At 40.7% G+C, this 18,862-nt stretch overlaps 1 protein-coding gene across 1 annotated transcript in view; it reads left to right on the top strand.

Annotated features, from left to right (window-relative positions):
* LOC124136880 (T-complex protein 1 subunit gamma-like) overlaps positions 1-18,621 on the top strand; it is a 29,820-nt gene extending 11,199 nt beyond the window's left edge. The window contains exons 4-17 of the mRNA XM_046502905.2: positions 2,687-2,749; positions 6,493-6,589; positions 6,859-6,979; positions 8,127-8,207; positions 8,603-8,708; positions 9,853-9,935; positions 10,690-10,756; positions 11,006-11,040; positions 11,611-11,790; positions 12,872-12,970; positions 15,585-15,771; positions 16,235-16,375; positions 16,778-16,909; positions 17,653-18,621. Coding sequence (XP_046358861.1) covers positions 2,687-2,749; positions 6,493-6,589; positions 6,859-6,979; positions 8,127-8,207; positions 8,603-8,708; positions 9,853-9,935; positions 10,690-10,756; positions 11,006-11,040; positions 11,611-11,790; positions 12,872-12,970; positions 15,585-15,771; positions 16,235-16,375; positions 16,778-16,909; positions 17,653-17,772 — 1,512 coding nt within the window. The 3' untranslated portion in view covers positions 17,773-18,621. The remainder of the gene's footprint in view (positions 1-2,686; positions 2,750-6,492; positions 6,590-6,858; positions 6,980-8,126; positions 8,208-8,602; positions 8,709-9,852; positions 9,936-10,689; positions 10,757-11,005; positions 11,041-11,610; positions 11,791-12,871; positions 12,971-15,584; positions 15,772-16,234; positions 16,376-16,777; positions 16,910-17,652) is intronic.
* Positions 18,622-18,862: the final 241 nt, after the last annotated feature.

The raw sequence follows: 18,862 nt of genomic DNA, 5'->3' as shown, positions 1-18,862 counted from the left end.
GCATTTCATTCATTAATTCAGTATTGAGTGTTCGTAACAAAGAAATCTACAGTTCTGATAGCAGTTTTAGAAGGTAAAAGGTCTCCCGCATTTTATGTGATAAAAATTTAATTGCTATGATTACATTATGAACATTAGTATTGAAAGTGTATGTGAGGGGACGGTGTTGAGGACCATAGGTATATTGTAGATTGTGTGCAAATTGAATTGCCAACGTTGATCCCCACAAGGATGAATCTATGAATGAAACATTGACATGGATTGGATGTGTTCCTTTATGTAGTGGCCATCATGGAAGCATGGTTAGGTTGTTCGGTACACAAGGATGCTGAATAGAGTTGGTGAGTTAGATTCCAGATGATACGGTATTGATCTTTCTGTATTAGTGGACTACATTATCGTTGTTTGTCAAGGGTCATCACAGAATCAAAGAAAGGCAACATTTTCTCCTATCTCTTAGTGAATCCTTGTCCCCAGGGCCACAGATGGGTATTGGGTGGTTCTTGTTTTGATAAGTGGCAGAGCAAGCTGATAGCTTATCATAATTATGACTTGTGATGGTCGCTCGTCGTGCCGAAGATCGAGGTTCGATTACCCACATGGGTACAATGTTTGAAGCCAATTTTGCTCACACTCACTCACTCACTCACTCACTCACTCACTCACTCACTCACTCACTCACTCAGTATGACTTGTGCTTAACATGTTGAAATATGAAGCCAGATTCTACTCTGCTCACTGTCACAATGTTTTCATGCTTGCATGGACTTTGACTTGCGAATTGATGATCATTTTGGTGGAAGTAGAAGAAAATGCCTGCTGTCTTGGCATGATGCTTCATTTATCCTCAATGACTTCTAACAACTGTATTTCACAGCTGTTAGTTTTCACATGACTTTAATTCCATTTCAACATGTTCGAAGCTTTGTGGCCTTGAACTAGGTGTCCATTCACGGGTGGCATTCTGTCAGAACCTGTTGAGTGAGTATGGTTTTACGCTGCTTTTAGCAACATTGCAGCAATATCACAGTGAGATAGACCGGAAATGTCCTTCACACATTGTATCCATGTGGGGAATCGAAACCGGGCCTTCAGCGTGACAAGCGAACACTTTCGCCACAAGGCTACCGGACCGCCCCCAGATCCTGTTGATTACATCCATCAGCACATCCGATAATGTCATTGAACATGTTGTATGAATGATTCATCAATGTTTATTCAGCTGTTGTAAATTTTCTAATAGAAGTGTGTGGTTTCAAATCTATACAGAACTTCCACATATTCATCTTATGTAGTTGTGAATTCAGTGTTTCATAGGTCAGTACCTGTGGGGAGGCCCTGTTAGAATCAGTCTCCTAGGGCCAGTCTCGTTCCACAAAGCGATCCTAGCACCATAAGTCTATGGGAGTTACAATCACTTTAGCGCTACAAAGTCTTTGTGGCATGGGGCCTCAGCAGCCTGTTAGGTCAGAAGAAACTTAATGGATGGGGCTGTCAGGCAGTATGACTTGGGGGCGTTGACATGCTGTCAACCGAAGGTGTGGATTGATACTCATAATATCAATTGATTAGATCATCTGGGCCAGACACAATTATTAACATGCCGTCATATTGCTGGAGTATGGCAACAACACACTCACAGTTAGTAGCTTGTCGTACCCGCTTGACGCGTGATGTCTGGCCCTGACTTGATATTTACAGGCTGCAATGAAATAGCTGGAATATTGCTGACGGAGGCTTAAGCAGCCCCATTCGAACATAAACGTCAGCAGGTAACTGTGATTTTATGAAGTGAATGATTTCATAGTTTTTATTGCTTTTGACTTTTGACTTTGCATTTTTAATACTGGTAGCCAGTCTGTAGTCATGCAACTAGGAAACAGTGAGGTCTTGTGTAGATGTCACTGTGTTATTGTTGCTATAGAAACAAGGGAAGCAATCCTTCCATGTCAGCTGTCATCTGGCATGGCCACCGCTTACTTCACTTACATCAAAACATCCTTTAGTTCATTGTCCTGTGGCAGTGACCAAACCCGACTGTTGATCCTCTGAATGCTGTTGGTGGAATACCACGGATTATTTCCTTAAGTCGATTATCAAATCGCAACCTGTATATGTTACACTCAATGTGTAAAATTTTCACATATTTAATTTACAAAATGCCACAATATTTCAGACATTTTACCATTATTTTTTCATTTATTATGTAATGACAGAATTCAAAACATTTTTATGCTCTATTTCATTACCCACGATTAAAAGAAAATGAAGGTCGTGTTTATTTTTATGTTTTCTTTTGCTTCTAATGCTACCATTATTAATCTGTTGTGATGATTTTTAAGCCCTTTTGATCAACTTAATAACTTTTACTCAATCTGCCTGAATTTATTTTATAAAATTACTGAAATATTTTGGCGTTTTGTAAATTGCCCAATTGAAAGTTTCAGTCACTTTCCACTTTGACTGACTTTACATATTTACAGTAACGCAGACACTACTCGAAAGAGGTTAAAAAACTCCTGATAATTTCATATTACTGCAGTTAATCCATCATGGCGAAAGAAGAGGTATATATGAACCAGTTGAGCACAGCCTCAGCTTGATGCTCCAGTACGTTTCCTTCTTCGTCTGTTTCCATGATAATGCAACATACATTGATTAATCAATTTATATTGTGTGTTTCCAGATGCTGATGGACCCGATGGGTGGGATCGTTATGACCAACGATGGAAATGCCATTCTTCGTGAGGTAAGCACTTCATGTGGAACATCAGCTCCTATCACCACCTGTAGACATTGTTTGAAATTTGATGGTTATCACACGCATGTGTCATAATACAAGTACATCAAGATTATTTTTCCTCTTCATGTTGAAAAATGTCTTTCAGCATGGATTTTGGCTTTTTATTTTTTTATGCTGGCAAGAGTTTGTGTAAACATGCCAGCTGACTGATATGATGGATAAGTTTTACAACCTAAAATATGACTGCTGGCAATACGACACATTATACATATGTAGAAGAGCACACACTTGTAAGTGTGAAACATGTTCCATGTGTGTGTATTGAACGGCTTTCCATATTTGAATTATTCATGTCGTGCAACAGCCGTCTGCAAGGAAGATTTACAATAATTGTGAATTAGTGAGTTTGGTTGCCATGTTATTTAGTTTATAACAGACCCATTGGCAATCCAGTTGGTTGTAAGAGGCCCCCTATTGAATCGCTTCAAGTATTGAAGGGAAACTGATTCCTTCCACAGAACGGGGGTGAACACGAGGTGACTATACTTGTTGTAAGAGGCAACTAATGTGGTTGGATCACAATTACTTGGTCATGAATGTTCCATTGGCCATTTGCCCCAACCCATGCTTGCTGTTAGAGGCTACTAACGGGATCACATCCCAATTGTGTGGCTCGATGCTCATGTCAGTCACTGGATTGTGTGGTCCAGACAATTATTTTTCATACCGCCGTCATATAGCTGGAATATTTATGAGTGTGGCGTTAAACACCAAAAAAACCCCCCAAAAACGAGCTAAAAGTCACCTGGACAGCAACTCATTTCAGACCAGCTTTTGATGTTAATTTTCTTTTCTCTTGGACTGAACTGTGATCCCTCACATAGTCGCAAGTAAGGCATGACCAGGGGCCATGTCAAACCACACAATAGCTCCCCACAGTATTCAGTGTGTCATTGTAGTCCTCTTGCACGAAGGTAGACCCATTTCCTTCTGAACCACATACTCCTACCTTCAGTGCATAGCAAGCACCTTTCTTCACAAGAGGGTTGCTACATTGAGGCCATTAGGCTTCAGGGAGATGTCTGAAACCCTGTTTATTCCATGTCTGTTTCACACATTCTATTTCATTATATGATTGGGAGATAATACTATGTACATTCCAGTTTATGCAATAGATCATCCAGGAGATGTTGTACTGTTGAATTGAAAGCAGCATTTAAGAAATTAGTGTTAATGGAAAACATCTGTCTCACCCGTGGAGATCCTGGGTAGAATAGGTCTTCAGCAACCCATGCTTGTTGTAAGAGGCAGCTAACGGGATCAGGCTTGCTGACTTGGTTGATGCATGTCACCGTATCCCAATTGCGTGGATCGATGCTCATGATGTCAGTCACTGGGTTGTCTGTTCCAAACTCGATTACTAAGACCGGTGTCATATAGCTGGAATATTGCTGAGTGTGGCGTTAAATAACAAACCAACAAACAAACAATAAATGACCATCTGATTCTTACATATTACTATAGTTAATAAGTAAAATCAACTTTAGTAATATACATGATATAAAAGAATCGTGTGGTCCTTAACTTCTTTTGAGTAATATAATACAGACCTTATGGACATAGTTTGGGACATTTGTGTTTGGTATAATTTGTTTACAAGAAATTTGACAAACACAAATAGCATTGCTTGCTAGTAAACATTTAGTAGGTTCAGAGGATGTAAATGTCGTGGTGTAACAGTCGAATCTGGCAATTCTGTCATCATGGCAATATTACACAACCTTGCGTGATGATGAACTGTTTCGAAAGAAGACTGTTGAATATTTCTTGTAAGTAGTCATCTGCAAGTGGCTGGCCGGAACCCAGGTGGTCATGTATAAACACCTGATTCTTGTAAGTGGCCTGTTTGGAAGCAATATCTGTAGCTGAAAACAGGGTCTGGTATTGAATTTCAGATAATTTTCCAATTACTGGGAACAGTGTCTGACAATGTTTCTATTTATGGGTTGGGTAGAGGTGCAAGTGTTCTTTGATTATAGTGAATCGGTTTCATTGCCGTAGATTTGATAACAGTAGATTTTGATCAATGGGCAGACGAGTGATTGTTTTATGCTGAAGTCAGCAATATTACAGCCGCGTTACAATATTTTATGAGTAATCAACTCTCGGGACAGGCTGACCAGTTGTTGCAAGTATGAGCAATACTCATCAGGGTAAGATGATTCACAGTGATGCCGTTACTCTGAGACAAGTGGAACTTCGGAGGCACCAGTTGTTTTCTACCCAAATCAGTTGGAAATAAGGTGTTGACTTATAGCATTTGGTGAAGGTATCTAGTAGATAATCTACCCTGAAAGAGAGGAGAATGTGCTTGTTTTGAGAGGTGATTAACGTAATTGGTCGGTTGACTTGGTTCATGCATGTCATTGTATCCCCATTTCGTAGATTGATGCCCATTATGTCAATCACTGTATTGTCTGGTCCAGACTCGATTATTTACAAAGCACAGTCATATAAGGTGGAATATTGCTGAGTGGCATTAAACAGCGAACAAAGAAAACCAAACTCCTGAAAGAAACAGGTCACACGTTAAACCACCAGATAGTCAGTTTAGTTTTCACAAAGCAAGGTTCTTAGGAGATGCTCTGCACCAGAATCCCTTTGGTGTTCAGTATAGAAATGGACAAAAGCCTTCAGATGATATAAAGGGGATTTTCAAGACAGTATCTCAATTATGCAGGCCAGGGTGTGCAGCTTCTATGAATGCTTGATGCAGGGAGCAGATGGAATCAATGAAGGATGAGGTGACATGTGACATTCATCTGTGAGTTAGCGGGGGTTGGCATTATGAAGTGCTCATAAAATCACTGCTTTGGGCTAGTTATTGTGTTGAAAAAGGATCTGAAAATAAAATCCATGAATATCTTATTGTATAAATTAGAGTTTTGTTGGTTTTGGATTAAGATTTTATGGTGAGACATATTCCACAGTGAAGTATCAATATCCATTTGAATCCGTTTTAGGAAAGTTTATTAGATTTTCAAACAAGTAAACATTTAGTTTTTGAGATCGAATATTTTCAAAAACATAAATCAGACATGAGCCTGCCAGGAACCTCATATGTTTTGAGAGTGTTAGAGATAAAGTGTTCACATTGTGACAAGTGCACATGAGTGTCCAGAAGAAATTGTCCTTGTCAAGTAGCCCATGGAGCTGTTGGAGTTGTGGGGTAGCCAAGTGGTTGAGGGAACTCTCCCATCATGCCATCTTTGGGTCGACTCATTGGTTCCATGTGTAAAGTCCATGCTGGTTTCCCTTGCTTCCAGAGTCTCTTGAATAAAGCTTAACCTCACTCACTCACTCACTCACTCACTCACTCACTCACTCACTCACTCACTCACTCACTCACTCACTCACTCACTCACTCACTCACTCACTCTTGACCCTTGACCCTTGACCCTTGACCCTTGAAGATCTGGGGGAGAATAGGTCTTCAGCAGCCCATGCTACCGTAAATGGTGACTATGGTTGATGCATTGTATGCCAATTGCGTGGATCGATGCTCATTATGTCAATCACTGTATTGTATGGTCCAGACTCGATTATTTACAGACCGCCGTTATACAGCTGGAGTTTTGCCGAGTACCGCGTTAAATAACAAACAATAACAAATCACTCACTCACTCATGTTCAATGAAATGATTATGAAACACATACAAAGGGAAGTAACTCCACCTTGCCTGTTTCAGATCAATGTCCAGCACCCAGCCGCCAAGTCTATGATTGAAGTGGCCCGGACACAAGATGAAGAGACAGGAGACGGAACCAAGTCAGTCATCATCCTTGGTGAGTTGTCCATGGTGTTTGCTGTTGCAACTCAGCTGGTCCAATGTAACAATGAAGTGGCAGTAAAATCTACAGTTTATGTTAAGAAATATTTTTAACTATTGTTTTGAAAATACAATCAGTGGACACTTCTCTCTGTGTGTAGATCCCTAATATATAGAATGTGTACAGAAAGTGTTATTCAAATGTTAGCTGGAAATGAAATTTTACAACATTTATTACAAGATATTTATGCAGTAACAAAGATTCTTTATTTGTTTGAATTTTAGCTGGCGAGGTGTTGTCAGTTGCTCATCCCTTCCTGCAACAACAAATGCACCCAACTGTGATTATAGCTGCATTCAGGCAGGCCCTCGAGGACATGTTGGAGATTCTACATAACAAAATCAGGTGGGTCTGAGTAAATGTTTCAGGAAGAATTGCCAGTGACGGTTTCCTCGTGCTCCATAACGGGAATTTACTTTCATTGGTCTTGTCTCCTGTGGGTGGTCGGGTAGGCTAGTGGTTAAAGCGTTTGTTCGTCACGCCGAAGACCCGGGTTCGAATCCCGACATGGGTACAATGTGTGAAGCCCATTTCTGGTGTCCCCCGCCGTGATATTGCTGGAATATTTCTAAAAGCGGCGTAAAACCAAACTCACTCACTCACTCACTCTTGTCTCCTGTGTGGACTCCTTGGCATCAGCACACCATGCTTATTGGGAGTCTGTTGTGTGACTGGTCCGATGGGGTTCATAGTCCCCAATACTGGTGGTTGTCACATAAAATACATTCAGTGATATTCCGTATTCAATAATATGTGCCCACGGTGATATTTGCTAATATATTGGCTTGTGAACAATCCCAATTAGCACCCCTTCCGATTGATCAATGTACACAAGACTTATTTATTTGCGTATAATACGCTCTCGAGTGTTATGTGCACCTTAATTATGGGCAATTAATTAAATTCTGGAAAAATATATCTGTCGTATATAAACATTTCAGGCTGTCAGCATAAACCATGATATTATCTTTCAACTGTTTTTTTTCACCAAAATAATATCCTTATAAGAGCCCCCTATTTCTTGTTTTGAGAGCGCCCTGGGTGCTTATTACGTTGAATACAGTAACTGATGAGTATGGTGATGGTGATGATTGTTGCCCAGCCCTTTATTGGGATACTGGTGGTTGTCACATGAATACATTCAGTGATATAACTGATGAGGATCATGATGAATTGCTCGTTGTAAGACGGATTCTGTGTTAGAATTTGTACCCAGCAACCTGTGCTGGTTGTAAGAGTCATCTGTAATGATTGGATGATCAGACTCTGTGACTGGATTGTCTGGTCCAGCCAGATTCAATTATTTCAGTCACATAGCTTGTGTGGTGCTGAGTGCGTCGTTAAGCAACTAACACACACATCATTAGAAACAATGTTCTCCCAAACACAACATAAGTTCAATTATTCACCAAGTCTTAGTCAGTTATCCACCTCCTATCATTGATAAGCACTATATTTTATCCTTACGATGTACAATATTTGTGTGATTCAGTGTACCCGTCGACACATCAGATAGAGAACAGATGCTGAAGATTGTCAAGAGCTGTCTAGGAACAAAGTTCATCAGTAAATGGTAACAACAACAACAACAACAATTTCTCTGTTAGCGTGATGCAAGAGAGCATTATTACAGTGGGAGTTGTACTCCTCACCAATAATGTTGATTGTTCTATGCCAAGATTCATGGGAACAAAAATGTTTGGTCATTGTTCAGGCTCTTGTTTTATTTTCCTGCAAAAAAATCTTGAAATAAACATGCTAAAGGACGACTTATTTCTTGACCATACTTAAATCTTTTACTATTGTCTGTATAACAAGAAATTTTTGTCCTAATGAAAATAGTTTTGTTAACTTAATCATTGTTAAGAATTTGACATAATAAACTTTGAACAACTCTTTTCCAGTTAAATATGTTAAGCCAGTCTTTGTTACTGTGCATTAATGTTTGGACTATCTATTCTCTTACAGGATGGACTTGGCCTGTCAAATAGCCCTGGACGCCACACAGACTGTTGCCTTGGAAGAAAATGGGCGGAAAGAGATTGATATTAAGAGATACGCAAAAGTAGAAAAGGTACATCTAAAGGCATTAATAAATCTTTTATGTTTTCATCCCAACCCTTCTCTCTTCAAATGTTCAGAAAGATAGTCGTCACTTGATTTATGATCACATTGTTTTCAAGAATAGTATTCTTTTTTAGCAATGTTAACTTTACGAATGGAAGTTTCAGTGAAACTGAAGTTTTTATCCACACAGGATATAATGCAGGGGAGATAAAGTCACTACCTTGTCTGTCCGTCCGTCCCTCTGTACATCAGTTCGTAATCATTTAGTTTCCTGAGCTCAACTCGAAAACCTTTAAATAGCTTTCAACAAAAATTGGCAGATGTATCATACAGATCCAAAAGTAGTGCCTTTTGATGCTTGCAGAATTTTGACATTTTTATTTTTATCGATTTTCATTGAAACCATTTGGACTCAACATGTATTACAAAGGGCTGAAGTGATGCCTTTTGCTATTTAGGTATTTTTAAAGATGTGTTTTTTCATTGTTTCCATGGAAACAAGTTAGATTTAACAGAAATTGAGGTAGGTGTTCATGGTGTTGTTTCTGGAGCAGAACTAAAAACTATTCAACCTTTTTCATCTAAATTTGGGACATGTATTAATCAGGGGCTGAAGTGGTGTCTTTTGCTATTTAGGAATTTAAAAAATAATAATTTGTTTTTGCCTGTTTCTATGGCAACAAGTTTGACATGACTCTGTTCATAGTGGTGTGTTTGTCCAAACTACATCACTAGAACTAATAGGTATTCTTTAATGACACTTTACCCACACGACGACCAGTTTGTCAAAAGGTGCTTTTTGCTACTAAGGGGTGTTTAGATTTTAGATTTTTCTTGTTTCCATGGCAACAGGTTTGACTTTGACTCTGTTCATGTTGTTGTGTAAATGACATAGAAATACAAGGTTCCAAATCCCAATTCTATGGTATTGTCTTGATAGCTCAATAATTAATCTTGTATACAGACAGACAGATAGACATTCTCTCATCAAGTTGGACTTCAAGTAACAGTCAGATAATTTGTTCTTTCGACTTTGTGAGGGCCAGGGGGAAATGTCATCTTCTGATGACTCTCCTTTGTTACCAGTAGTTTATTTATTCTGCATATGTATGTATATATATGTATCCTAATATTATGATGTATTATTTCAGATCCCTGGTGGTTTAATGGAGGAGTCTAAAGTGTTAAATGGAATTATGGTGAACAAAGATGTTGTCCATCCAAAAATGAAAAGGTACAGTTTATTTTTCATTGTTCCAGCGTAGCTTGTGGTCGGTGTATGTGTGGAAATGAGAGTGCTTGCAATTGTCATGACTGGTGGTTTCAAGGTGTGCCGCAGTGCTGAGACAGCTTTGTGGAATGGGGCCCTGGCAACGAAGACAGCTGTATAACTCCCATACCTTACATTGACTTGTAATAGCCACAGTGCTGAGACAGCTTTGTGGAATGGGGCCCTGGCAACGAAGACAGATGTATAACTCCCATACCTTACATTGACTTGTAATAGCCACAGTGCTGAGACTGCTTTGTGGAATGGGGCCCTGGCAACGAAGACAGATGTATAACTCCCATACCTTACATTGACTTGTAATAGCCGCAGTGCTGGGACTGCTTTGTGGAATGGGGCCCTGGCAACGAAGACAGATGTATAACTAACTCCCTGAAAGTTCCTTGCGACGGTTGATTGACGGCCACTATGTTGCCCCAAAGTCAGAATAGCTCTAGAGTACTTGTAAAGTGTATAAGATTGTTGATCTTATGGCCTCAAAGATGCCTAGGTGTGGGGAGCCTTGTCATTTAAGTGTTTTCTCATTGTGATGACCCATTTATGATTCTCACATGGCTACAGTGTGTAAACTCCGTTCCTGGCATCACTTGTATGGCTGGCTGACAGCGCCACTCACTCATCCTGCTTGTAACAGCTGTCTGTATAGAAGCCATGCAACTCAATCTCATGACATTTATTAACATTCTTCATTGATTTTCAGGAGAATAGAAAACCCAAGAATAGTTCTACTTGACTGCAATTTAGAATACAAGAAAGGAGAAAGTGTGGTAAGTGTCAGTGTTAGCAGTACAACCGAGAGTGACCCCGCTGGAACATCAGGACTAAACATACATTGCAGTCGGCTTGACAGTAAAGTCGTACATTGAAGGCTGATTTATTTCAGTGTACAAGTACATGATTGCTGACATGTATTTATTTACTTTTGTTGATGTAAATGTAACTTCAGTGCTATTACTTTTTCGTGTAATTTTTAAAGGGTCCTGATTCATTACTAATCCATTCTGATTTGTTTTCAGACAAACATTGAAATAACAAAGGAAGAGGATTTTGTGTGAGTGTTTGCTATTGATTCCACACAGATTGTGTCCCCCTGTATCTGATTCTTGTGAAATAGACATTGGATGTCAAGATGGCTGCATATAAAACCTTATCCTACTTAATGAGTGACTATCACAGAAGCCCAATCCCTGGCTGGGCCTAAAATCGAAGTCCTTATTGAAACATTTATGGTCATAAAAGTGAATGATAATTTCCATGATGATATAACTAAAATATTCCAGACTGTGATTTGATATCAAGCTAAAACAATGTACTGTTCTGTGAAGATCAGGGTAAGAATTTGTCTACAGCAACCCATGCCTGTCGTAAGAGGCGACTAACGGGATCAGGTGGTCAGACTCGCTGACTTGGTTGATGTATGTCATCGTAACCCCATTCCGTAAATCGATTCTCATCATATCAATCCCTGGGTTATTTCGCCCTGACACAATTATTTACAGCCCATTGTCATATACCTGCTATATTGCTGTGTGTGGAATAACACAACAGTGTGATGAATCAATGAAATCTCCCCATCTTCCCCCATGTTGCCTCCTGCCAATGTTGTCCCGTGTGTTGACAGCAAGATGCTGCAGCTGGAGGAGGAGTTTGTGAAGAAGGCGTGTGACGAGGTGCTGGCGGTCAAACCTGACCTGGTCATCACAGAGAAGGGGGTGTCCGATCTGGCACAGCACTTCTTTGTCAAGGCAGGGGTCAGTGTCATCCGGAGAGTGAGGAAGACGGACAACAACAGGATAGCAAGGTAGCAGTGTGTTCATGTCTGCAGAATGGTGGAGGTGTTGGCGTGGAAGCTGGTGTGGGTGATGTGTTGTCTGTGAGCAAAAAGTGTCCAAAATATACACCATTTTTATATACATTTTTGAGAGGTCTCTTTAGCTCAAACTTGTATCACTGTTGGGTAGTGTGTATTTAATTCAGTGAGACAAACCTTTCCTAATGAGACATAGGGCAGTAGTTCAATGTCCTAGCTGCTAGATTTGGTTCTGAACAGCAGCAGGCTAGCTGTAGGCATGCAACAAGGAAACAGTGAGGTCTTGTGTAGATGTTTTACTGTGTAATTGTTGCTATAGAAACAAGGGAAGCAATCCTTCCATGTCAGCCGTCATCTGGCATGGCCATCGCTTACTTCACTTACATGTTTTTCTTGTATCTGTTTCACATTTAGTTATTAGGGAATAAGTCTTTGTACAGTGTTAGGTTTGATATGTCTGGGTATACAGTGATCCCTTAGTGCAATAGTATGTGTTGGTATGGTAAACACTTTGTTTTATGACAAGACTTTGAGATTGGCCTTAGGATTTGTCCAGTAGGCCTGTTAGAGTTATGTCCCTTGGATTGTGGCTGCAGTGTGATACCAAACTAGTAGGTCCGGAAACTTAGTATGATTTCACTGGGTATGTTTTTTTGTTGCTGATTACCAATATGGCCAAGTTGACAGGTTTCACTGTGCATTAGTAAGTAGAACATCATATAAGTGAAATACATCTTCGACTCGATGAAGATCCGGAGTAGAATCGGTCTTCACCAACCCTTGCCTCCTGTAACAGGCCACTCTGATTGTCGTACAGGATCAGGTGGTCAGCTTGCTGACTTGGTTGATAAATGTCATTGTGTCCCAATTGCGTGGATCAATGCTCATGATGTCAATCACTGGATTGTCTGGTCCAGACTCGATTATTTACAGACTGCCGTCATATAGCTGGAATATTGCTGAATGTGGCATAAACAACAAACGAACAGAACAACAGCTTGTGCAATGTCCTTGTTTAAGTGCCAGTTGTCTACTCATGGCATGCCGTTAAGGGTACAGTGTGGTGTTACAGGGCATGTGGAGCAGTCATTGCTAACCGAACTGATGAACTGAAGGAGGAAGATGTTGGGACAGGCTGTGGCTTGTTCGAGATACAAAAGATTGGTGATGAGTAAGTATTGCTGACATTTCCCCTTTGCAACTAAAGACATATAGTGATCTGTGAATGAGACAATTACCTGAGGAATCGACACTGTGTTTGCAGACTTGAAGACACAAAGTTTGAGTGAAACTTCAGTATAATTTTGAAAGAATGTGGTCCTTTTCTTCTTTGTTGCATTTGCCGTCCAATGGGCCTTGTACTGTCATATTAGTATGTTAAACTGGGTGACTGCTTGTTGCCCCAGTGGGATGGATTGTTGCCCCAGTGGGATGGATTGTTGCCCCAGTGGGATGGATTGTTGCTTATGCATTTAATGAAAGCAACTGTTGGTTCGTCTTGTGCAGCCAGTAATAAAGCTGCAATAATGCTGGATGGTGAAACACAAGGTAGACCTAATCAAGTTCCCCTCTGCATCACTAGTTTTCAGGGGCGGTGGGGTAGCCTAGTGGTTAAAGCGTTCGCTCGTCATGCAGAAGACACAGGTTCGATTCCCCACATGGATACAATGTGTGAAGCCCATTTTCCGGTTTCCCCATCCGTGATATTGCTGGAATATTGCTAAAAGCGGCATAAAACTGTACTCACTCTCCAAGTTTCGTCTCTCCTCCGTTCTCCGTAATTGGAGCATTCATGGATGGCAATGGTATAGGTTACTGAACACTTTGTGTCAGGAAAGTAGTATCCATGGAGAGTACCAAGGGTGTCAGAGTCTATCTGCTCTGCCTCTCATACACCCTCCCACACCAACAGCCGGCACATCAGCTACAGGCGAGGACTGCCTCGTCCTGGGATTGATGGCCGGCTTACAGTACTGTTATTAATGTCAGTAGTCTCAAGTCCGATCTAGTTCTATCTTGGACCATTTCTAATGAGAAATGGTTGGTACTGTGCACATTGTATTGGTAATCCTATCTTTGTCAATTTATTTGTTTTTGGGAAATTTGATTCTCTTTCATTCTATAACAGTACTAGCAAACCCTGGTGTCTTCCGGTAACATTGTAATACATTTCTTGGGGCGGTCGGGTAGCATAGTGGTTAAAGCGTTCACTGGACATGCCAAAGACCCGGGTTCGATTCCCAACATGGGTACAATGTGAAGCCCATTTCCCTGTGTCCCCCGCCATGATATTGCTAAAATATTGCTAAAAGAGGCGTAGAACCATGCTCGCTCACTAATACATTTATGAGCATGTAAGTTGCTTAACTGCTTCTTAGAAAGCAGATATGAACAGACTGCAGATTTAGCATGTTAGATCTGGCAGTCTCATAGCATCCCAAACTTCCAAGACATCAAGACAATCCTTTCATCACATTCATAATGACCATCCTGAACAAGCCATCATCTCCCGTCCTCTTTTGGACTTGTTCAACTGTCTCTGACGTTTACATGTCTACTGCAGTATCTTTATGGTAATCATGGTAGTTACAGTATGTAGATAATAAAGTAGAAAAAAAGTACTGGGGCGTGTTCTAACAATGTGCAGAAACAACTTTTGACATTATCCAAAGTACAATTTCATGTTAATCATGACTCCGGAGAGTACCAAGGGTGTCAGAGCCTATCAGCTCTGCCTCTCATACACTCTCCCACACCAACAGCCGGCACATCAGCTACAGGCGAGGACTGCCTCGTCCTGGGATTGATGGCCGGCTTACAGAATAATCTAAACCTGAATTACATCTCAAAGTTTTTCACAACTGACAGGTGAAGTTGCTAGATGTCCCTGGTATGTTTCAAAGGGTGTTCATTAATTAGCTTTGTTGGTTGGTTGTATTGAGATCTTTACTTTCATGCCTAGTAGGTTGTCACCAACTGTAGGACATTGTGGGTGGGATTGTTGCTTATGTTATCAATCATTGACGTCATCCTATTGTTCTCATAAACAGGGATGTTATAATATCACCGGAATTTTATATAATATCCCCAGGTTTTTATCAATACAACAGTTATATTGTAATATGAATGTTTGTCCCTAGAAATTTATTTTGCATTTACAACAATGTAATGAAATGTAAAAACAATTGACAAATCTAACACGCATGCTTCGTATTTGTTGCCCCGTGGGCATACCACAAGGCTACAGATGCGCTGATAAATCCCACCAAGAGATATTTGTAAGTTAGATAAAACATGGAAGCTTGTTTTTTTTTATGAGATTTAGAACCCTCATCCTCGAAATCGGGTTTTAAATCCCATAAAACCCTCTGATGTGTTTTTTCTTTCAAATAATGTCACTGTTTGTTTAGTCATATGCAGACTGTAATATAGCTGTAATCATGATAATATAGCTGGTTGATATAAAACAGCACAGACCTAATCACGTTCCCCTCTGCATCACTAAGTTTGGTCTCTCCCCCGTTCTCCGTAATCGGATCCTCCATGGATGGCTTACTGAACACTTTCTGTCAGGAAAGTAGTATCCATGGAGAGTACCAAGGGTGTCAGAGTCTATCTGCTCTGCCTCTCATACACTCTCCCACACCAACAGCCGGCACATCAGCTACAGGCGAGGACTGCCTCGTCCTGGGATTGATGGCCGGCTTACAGTACTGTCAGAGTTGCACGTTATTATATGTATGTAAAGTGTTTAGCCCATGCCAACAGCAAGACTGTTGTTTCAGCTACTTCACATTCTTGACGGAGTGCAAGGAACCAAAGGCCTGCACCATCCTGCTGCGTGGCGCCAGTAAGGACATCTTGCATGAAGTTGAGCGCAATCTACAGGATGCCATGAATGTAGCCCGGAATGTCCTCCTAGACCCCACCCTGGCCCCGGGGGGTGGCGCCACGGAAATGGCGCTCGCACAGGTACGTCTCAAACTACTGATTAAAAGCAGCTAATCACTTTGAAATTAGTGAAAAATTCAAGGAGCCATGTAGTCAAACTGAAAGGGCTGGAGTAATGTATTATGTTAATTGTTTGTGAATTCTAATGGAGGGACTACACACCCAGATCTGTTTGTAGTGTATCTTGTGTTCAAATAACTCAAAATCTCGGTGTTATTTGTGTGATCATTAAATGTTTGATATACAAGCCCAGTCTCCGTGTTGGAGTGACATCTTATCAGGGGTAGCACCATTGGTCATCAAATCCAACGTGTCCGCAGCCTATTCAGGCTTGTGGTTATGTAAAATAACCAGATTGACTTGTCCTAGATTTCCACTGGTCTCAGACGAATAGATTATTGACTGTGTCTATCCCTGCTAATGTTTTCTTCGTGTATTCTTCATGTGTGAACTGTGATACATGACGATACTTCTCGTCCCCCAGGCTCTGAATGAAAAAGCAAAGAGCATCACAGGGGTTCACCAGTGGCCATACCGGGCAATCTCTCGTGCTCTGGAGGTGACACCAAGGACTCTCATCCAGAACTGTGGGGCCAATACCATCAGAACTATCACAGCTCTCAGGGTAAGCTTACTGTTGTCATTCACATCTACAGTGGTTAATGGCTTGTTATTGGCATGACCAGAAATACAACTGTTAAAAATAACAAGTGGTTATTATAACGATAGAATATCTATTTGTAAATGATTTAATATGTTGGTTCACAGGGATATAAGAAACTCTTTCATGCACTTAGCAACACTTTTTGCCCCCAAATCCTGCCTACAGAACACCTAAATATTTATTTTTTCTTCAGCTTTGAAAATTCTTCTATTTATATTTGACTTTATCATCTTGATCATGTTGATCATGAAAGATTCTGATCTTGTTATTTATTGTTTTAAATGTCATACGGAACTGTGATAGTAACATGAATGTTCAAGCAAAGTCACACACAGACCTTGTTACTCCTTGTTCCTCCTCCAGGCGAAGCATGCAAAGGGCGACAGTGTGACCTGGGGTATTGATGGTGAGACAGGCGCCATCGTCGACATGAAGCAGTTCGGTGTGTGGGAACCAGTCACTGTCAAGATGCAAGTGTTCAAGACAGCAATTGAGGTAGGGGATGCCAATGTGACTCCTTGCTGCTGTAGTAAAGTAGGGGTGATCGGATAGCCTAGTGGTTAAGGCGTTTGCTCGTCAAGTCAAAGAACCCGGTTTGATTCCCGACAAGGGTACAATGTGTGAAGCCCATTCCGTGATGTCACAGGGCATTGTTTCGCCGGTGTGACTGGCAACAAAATACTACAAATTATGTCATAGGATATTGTCACGTGTTTGAAAAGTTTGTGGTACTGTATTCTAAAGGTGCTCCTAAAGTGGTGTAAAAACTCACTCACTCACTCACTCACTCACTCACTCACTCACTCACTCACTGTAGTAAAGTACATCAGCTTCTGTTTGGGATTACTACTAATGAATGAACATTGGGGACTACCTTTGTCTGACCGTTGGGATTCAGGGTTAGAATAGGTCCCCTGCAACCTATCCTAGTCATATGAGGCAACCAAATGGATAGGATTAGGTCATATTCGGTGACTAAGTTCTTTGCATATCATCGTACCCTGTCCTGTGATTAATATTCCGAGAAACGACCCATGCCGTTGGGGTGTGATGACACATCATCAACCTGAACCGTGTGACCACCTGGTCCATCATTGCGTGGCCTCTTCAGCATAGGTTCCTGGAGACCAATTCCACCCTGAAATCCCCATGGGACTCGTGTGATCTGAATAGTGTTAAAAATGTCTCTGAACCCAATTCACTCCCTCACTCACTGTTTTTGTAAATCTTTCTTGTAGACGGCTGTTCTACTGTTGAGGATTGACGACATTGTGTCAGGAGTAAAGAAACAGGGAGGTGATGCAGCAGCTGCCGCCCAGGCCGCTGCTCCCCAGGCATCGGAGGGCCCCGAGCCCTGAACCCCACCCTACTCCCACCTTCCATAACAGCTCCACCTAACCCGGAATCAACAAGGTTGTCATCAGTGTCGCGACATCAACATTTCTCCACCAGTGTACAACAGCAGCTCTTCAAGATTTAACAATGTGAACTACAAGATTTTCTAGCCTGAATTCATCACTATTTAATCAAGCAGAAACATTTAGCAATAAGGTGGAAATGTTTATTTTCCTCTGGTGAAAGACTCAAGAATCTGAAATGAGGAGTGTTAACATGGATGAATAAGCTCTACGAACAATGTCTCCATCATAATATGCCGTTTCATAATTTATGCCATCATCAATTTTTCAGTCTGTTGCACAGGTCCATACTGGCTTGTGTCTGTGGCATTTGAGCATCCAAATGCAATTACCAGTCCATGCAACATCGCCTTTGTCCAATTTCATTATCTTTTCATGTCTGTTATTTACAGTTTGATGTCTCAGCATGCCAAATGCCAGGAATACTGGAATTGTACTGTATGAAATTTCCTACTCTGTTCTTGACTGTATCCACCTGCAATATGCTGGCTATGGGGAAATGTAATGAGCAATCTGAAGTGGGTTGTAATAATGTATTTATCTTGATCACCAGTTGTCACTAGAGAAAAGTTCTACCTTCCCGTGGTTGCCATGGCGTCACTTACCGCCAGGTTTCCATGTCAACCACTGGATGAAGTGTGCTGTATTGTTTATTTCTTGCTTTCATCATGTCAAGTGCTATTCTATTGGTTATTATTGCCCGGGTCTCAGCGGAAACATTGTCTCGGGCTGTACTTGTTTTTGTATACAAAGCGAAAAACAATGGAATAAACCAAAAATGTTCTATCAGTATTTAGTTTTGTCATGAATGGTGCCAGGAAGAGGGAATAGATCATTAGATAATTTGGGGTGAAATGTGAAAATATTTCTTGATTTCTCTAAATTTATTTCAGATATCATTAAATGATTGTCATATCTGAAATAAATTCAAGATGTCTTGAAAAATAGCTATACATATCCACAAATGCATTACCGATACATTAATGTGATTTAGATATCTTTAATTCTATTAGAGACATCTTTTAATCTT

Source organism: Haliotis rufescens, unplaced genomic scaffold (genome assembly GCF_023055435.1).
Source record: "Haliotis rufescens isolate VD_foot unplaced genomic scaffold, xgHalRufe1.0.p SCAF_1, whole genome shotgun sequence".
NCBI classification, from domain to species: domain Eukaryota; kingdom Metazoa; phylum Mollusca; class Gastropoda; order Lepetellida; family Haliotidae; genus Haliotis; species Haliotis rufescens.
This window is presented reverse-complemented; position numbering and strand designations above follow the sequence as displayed.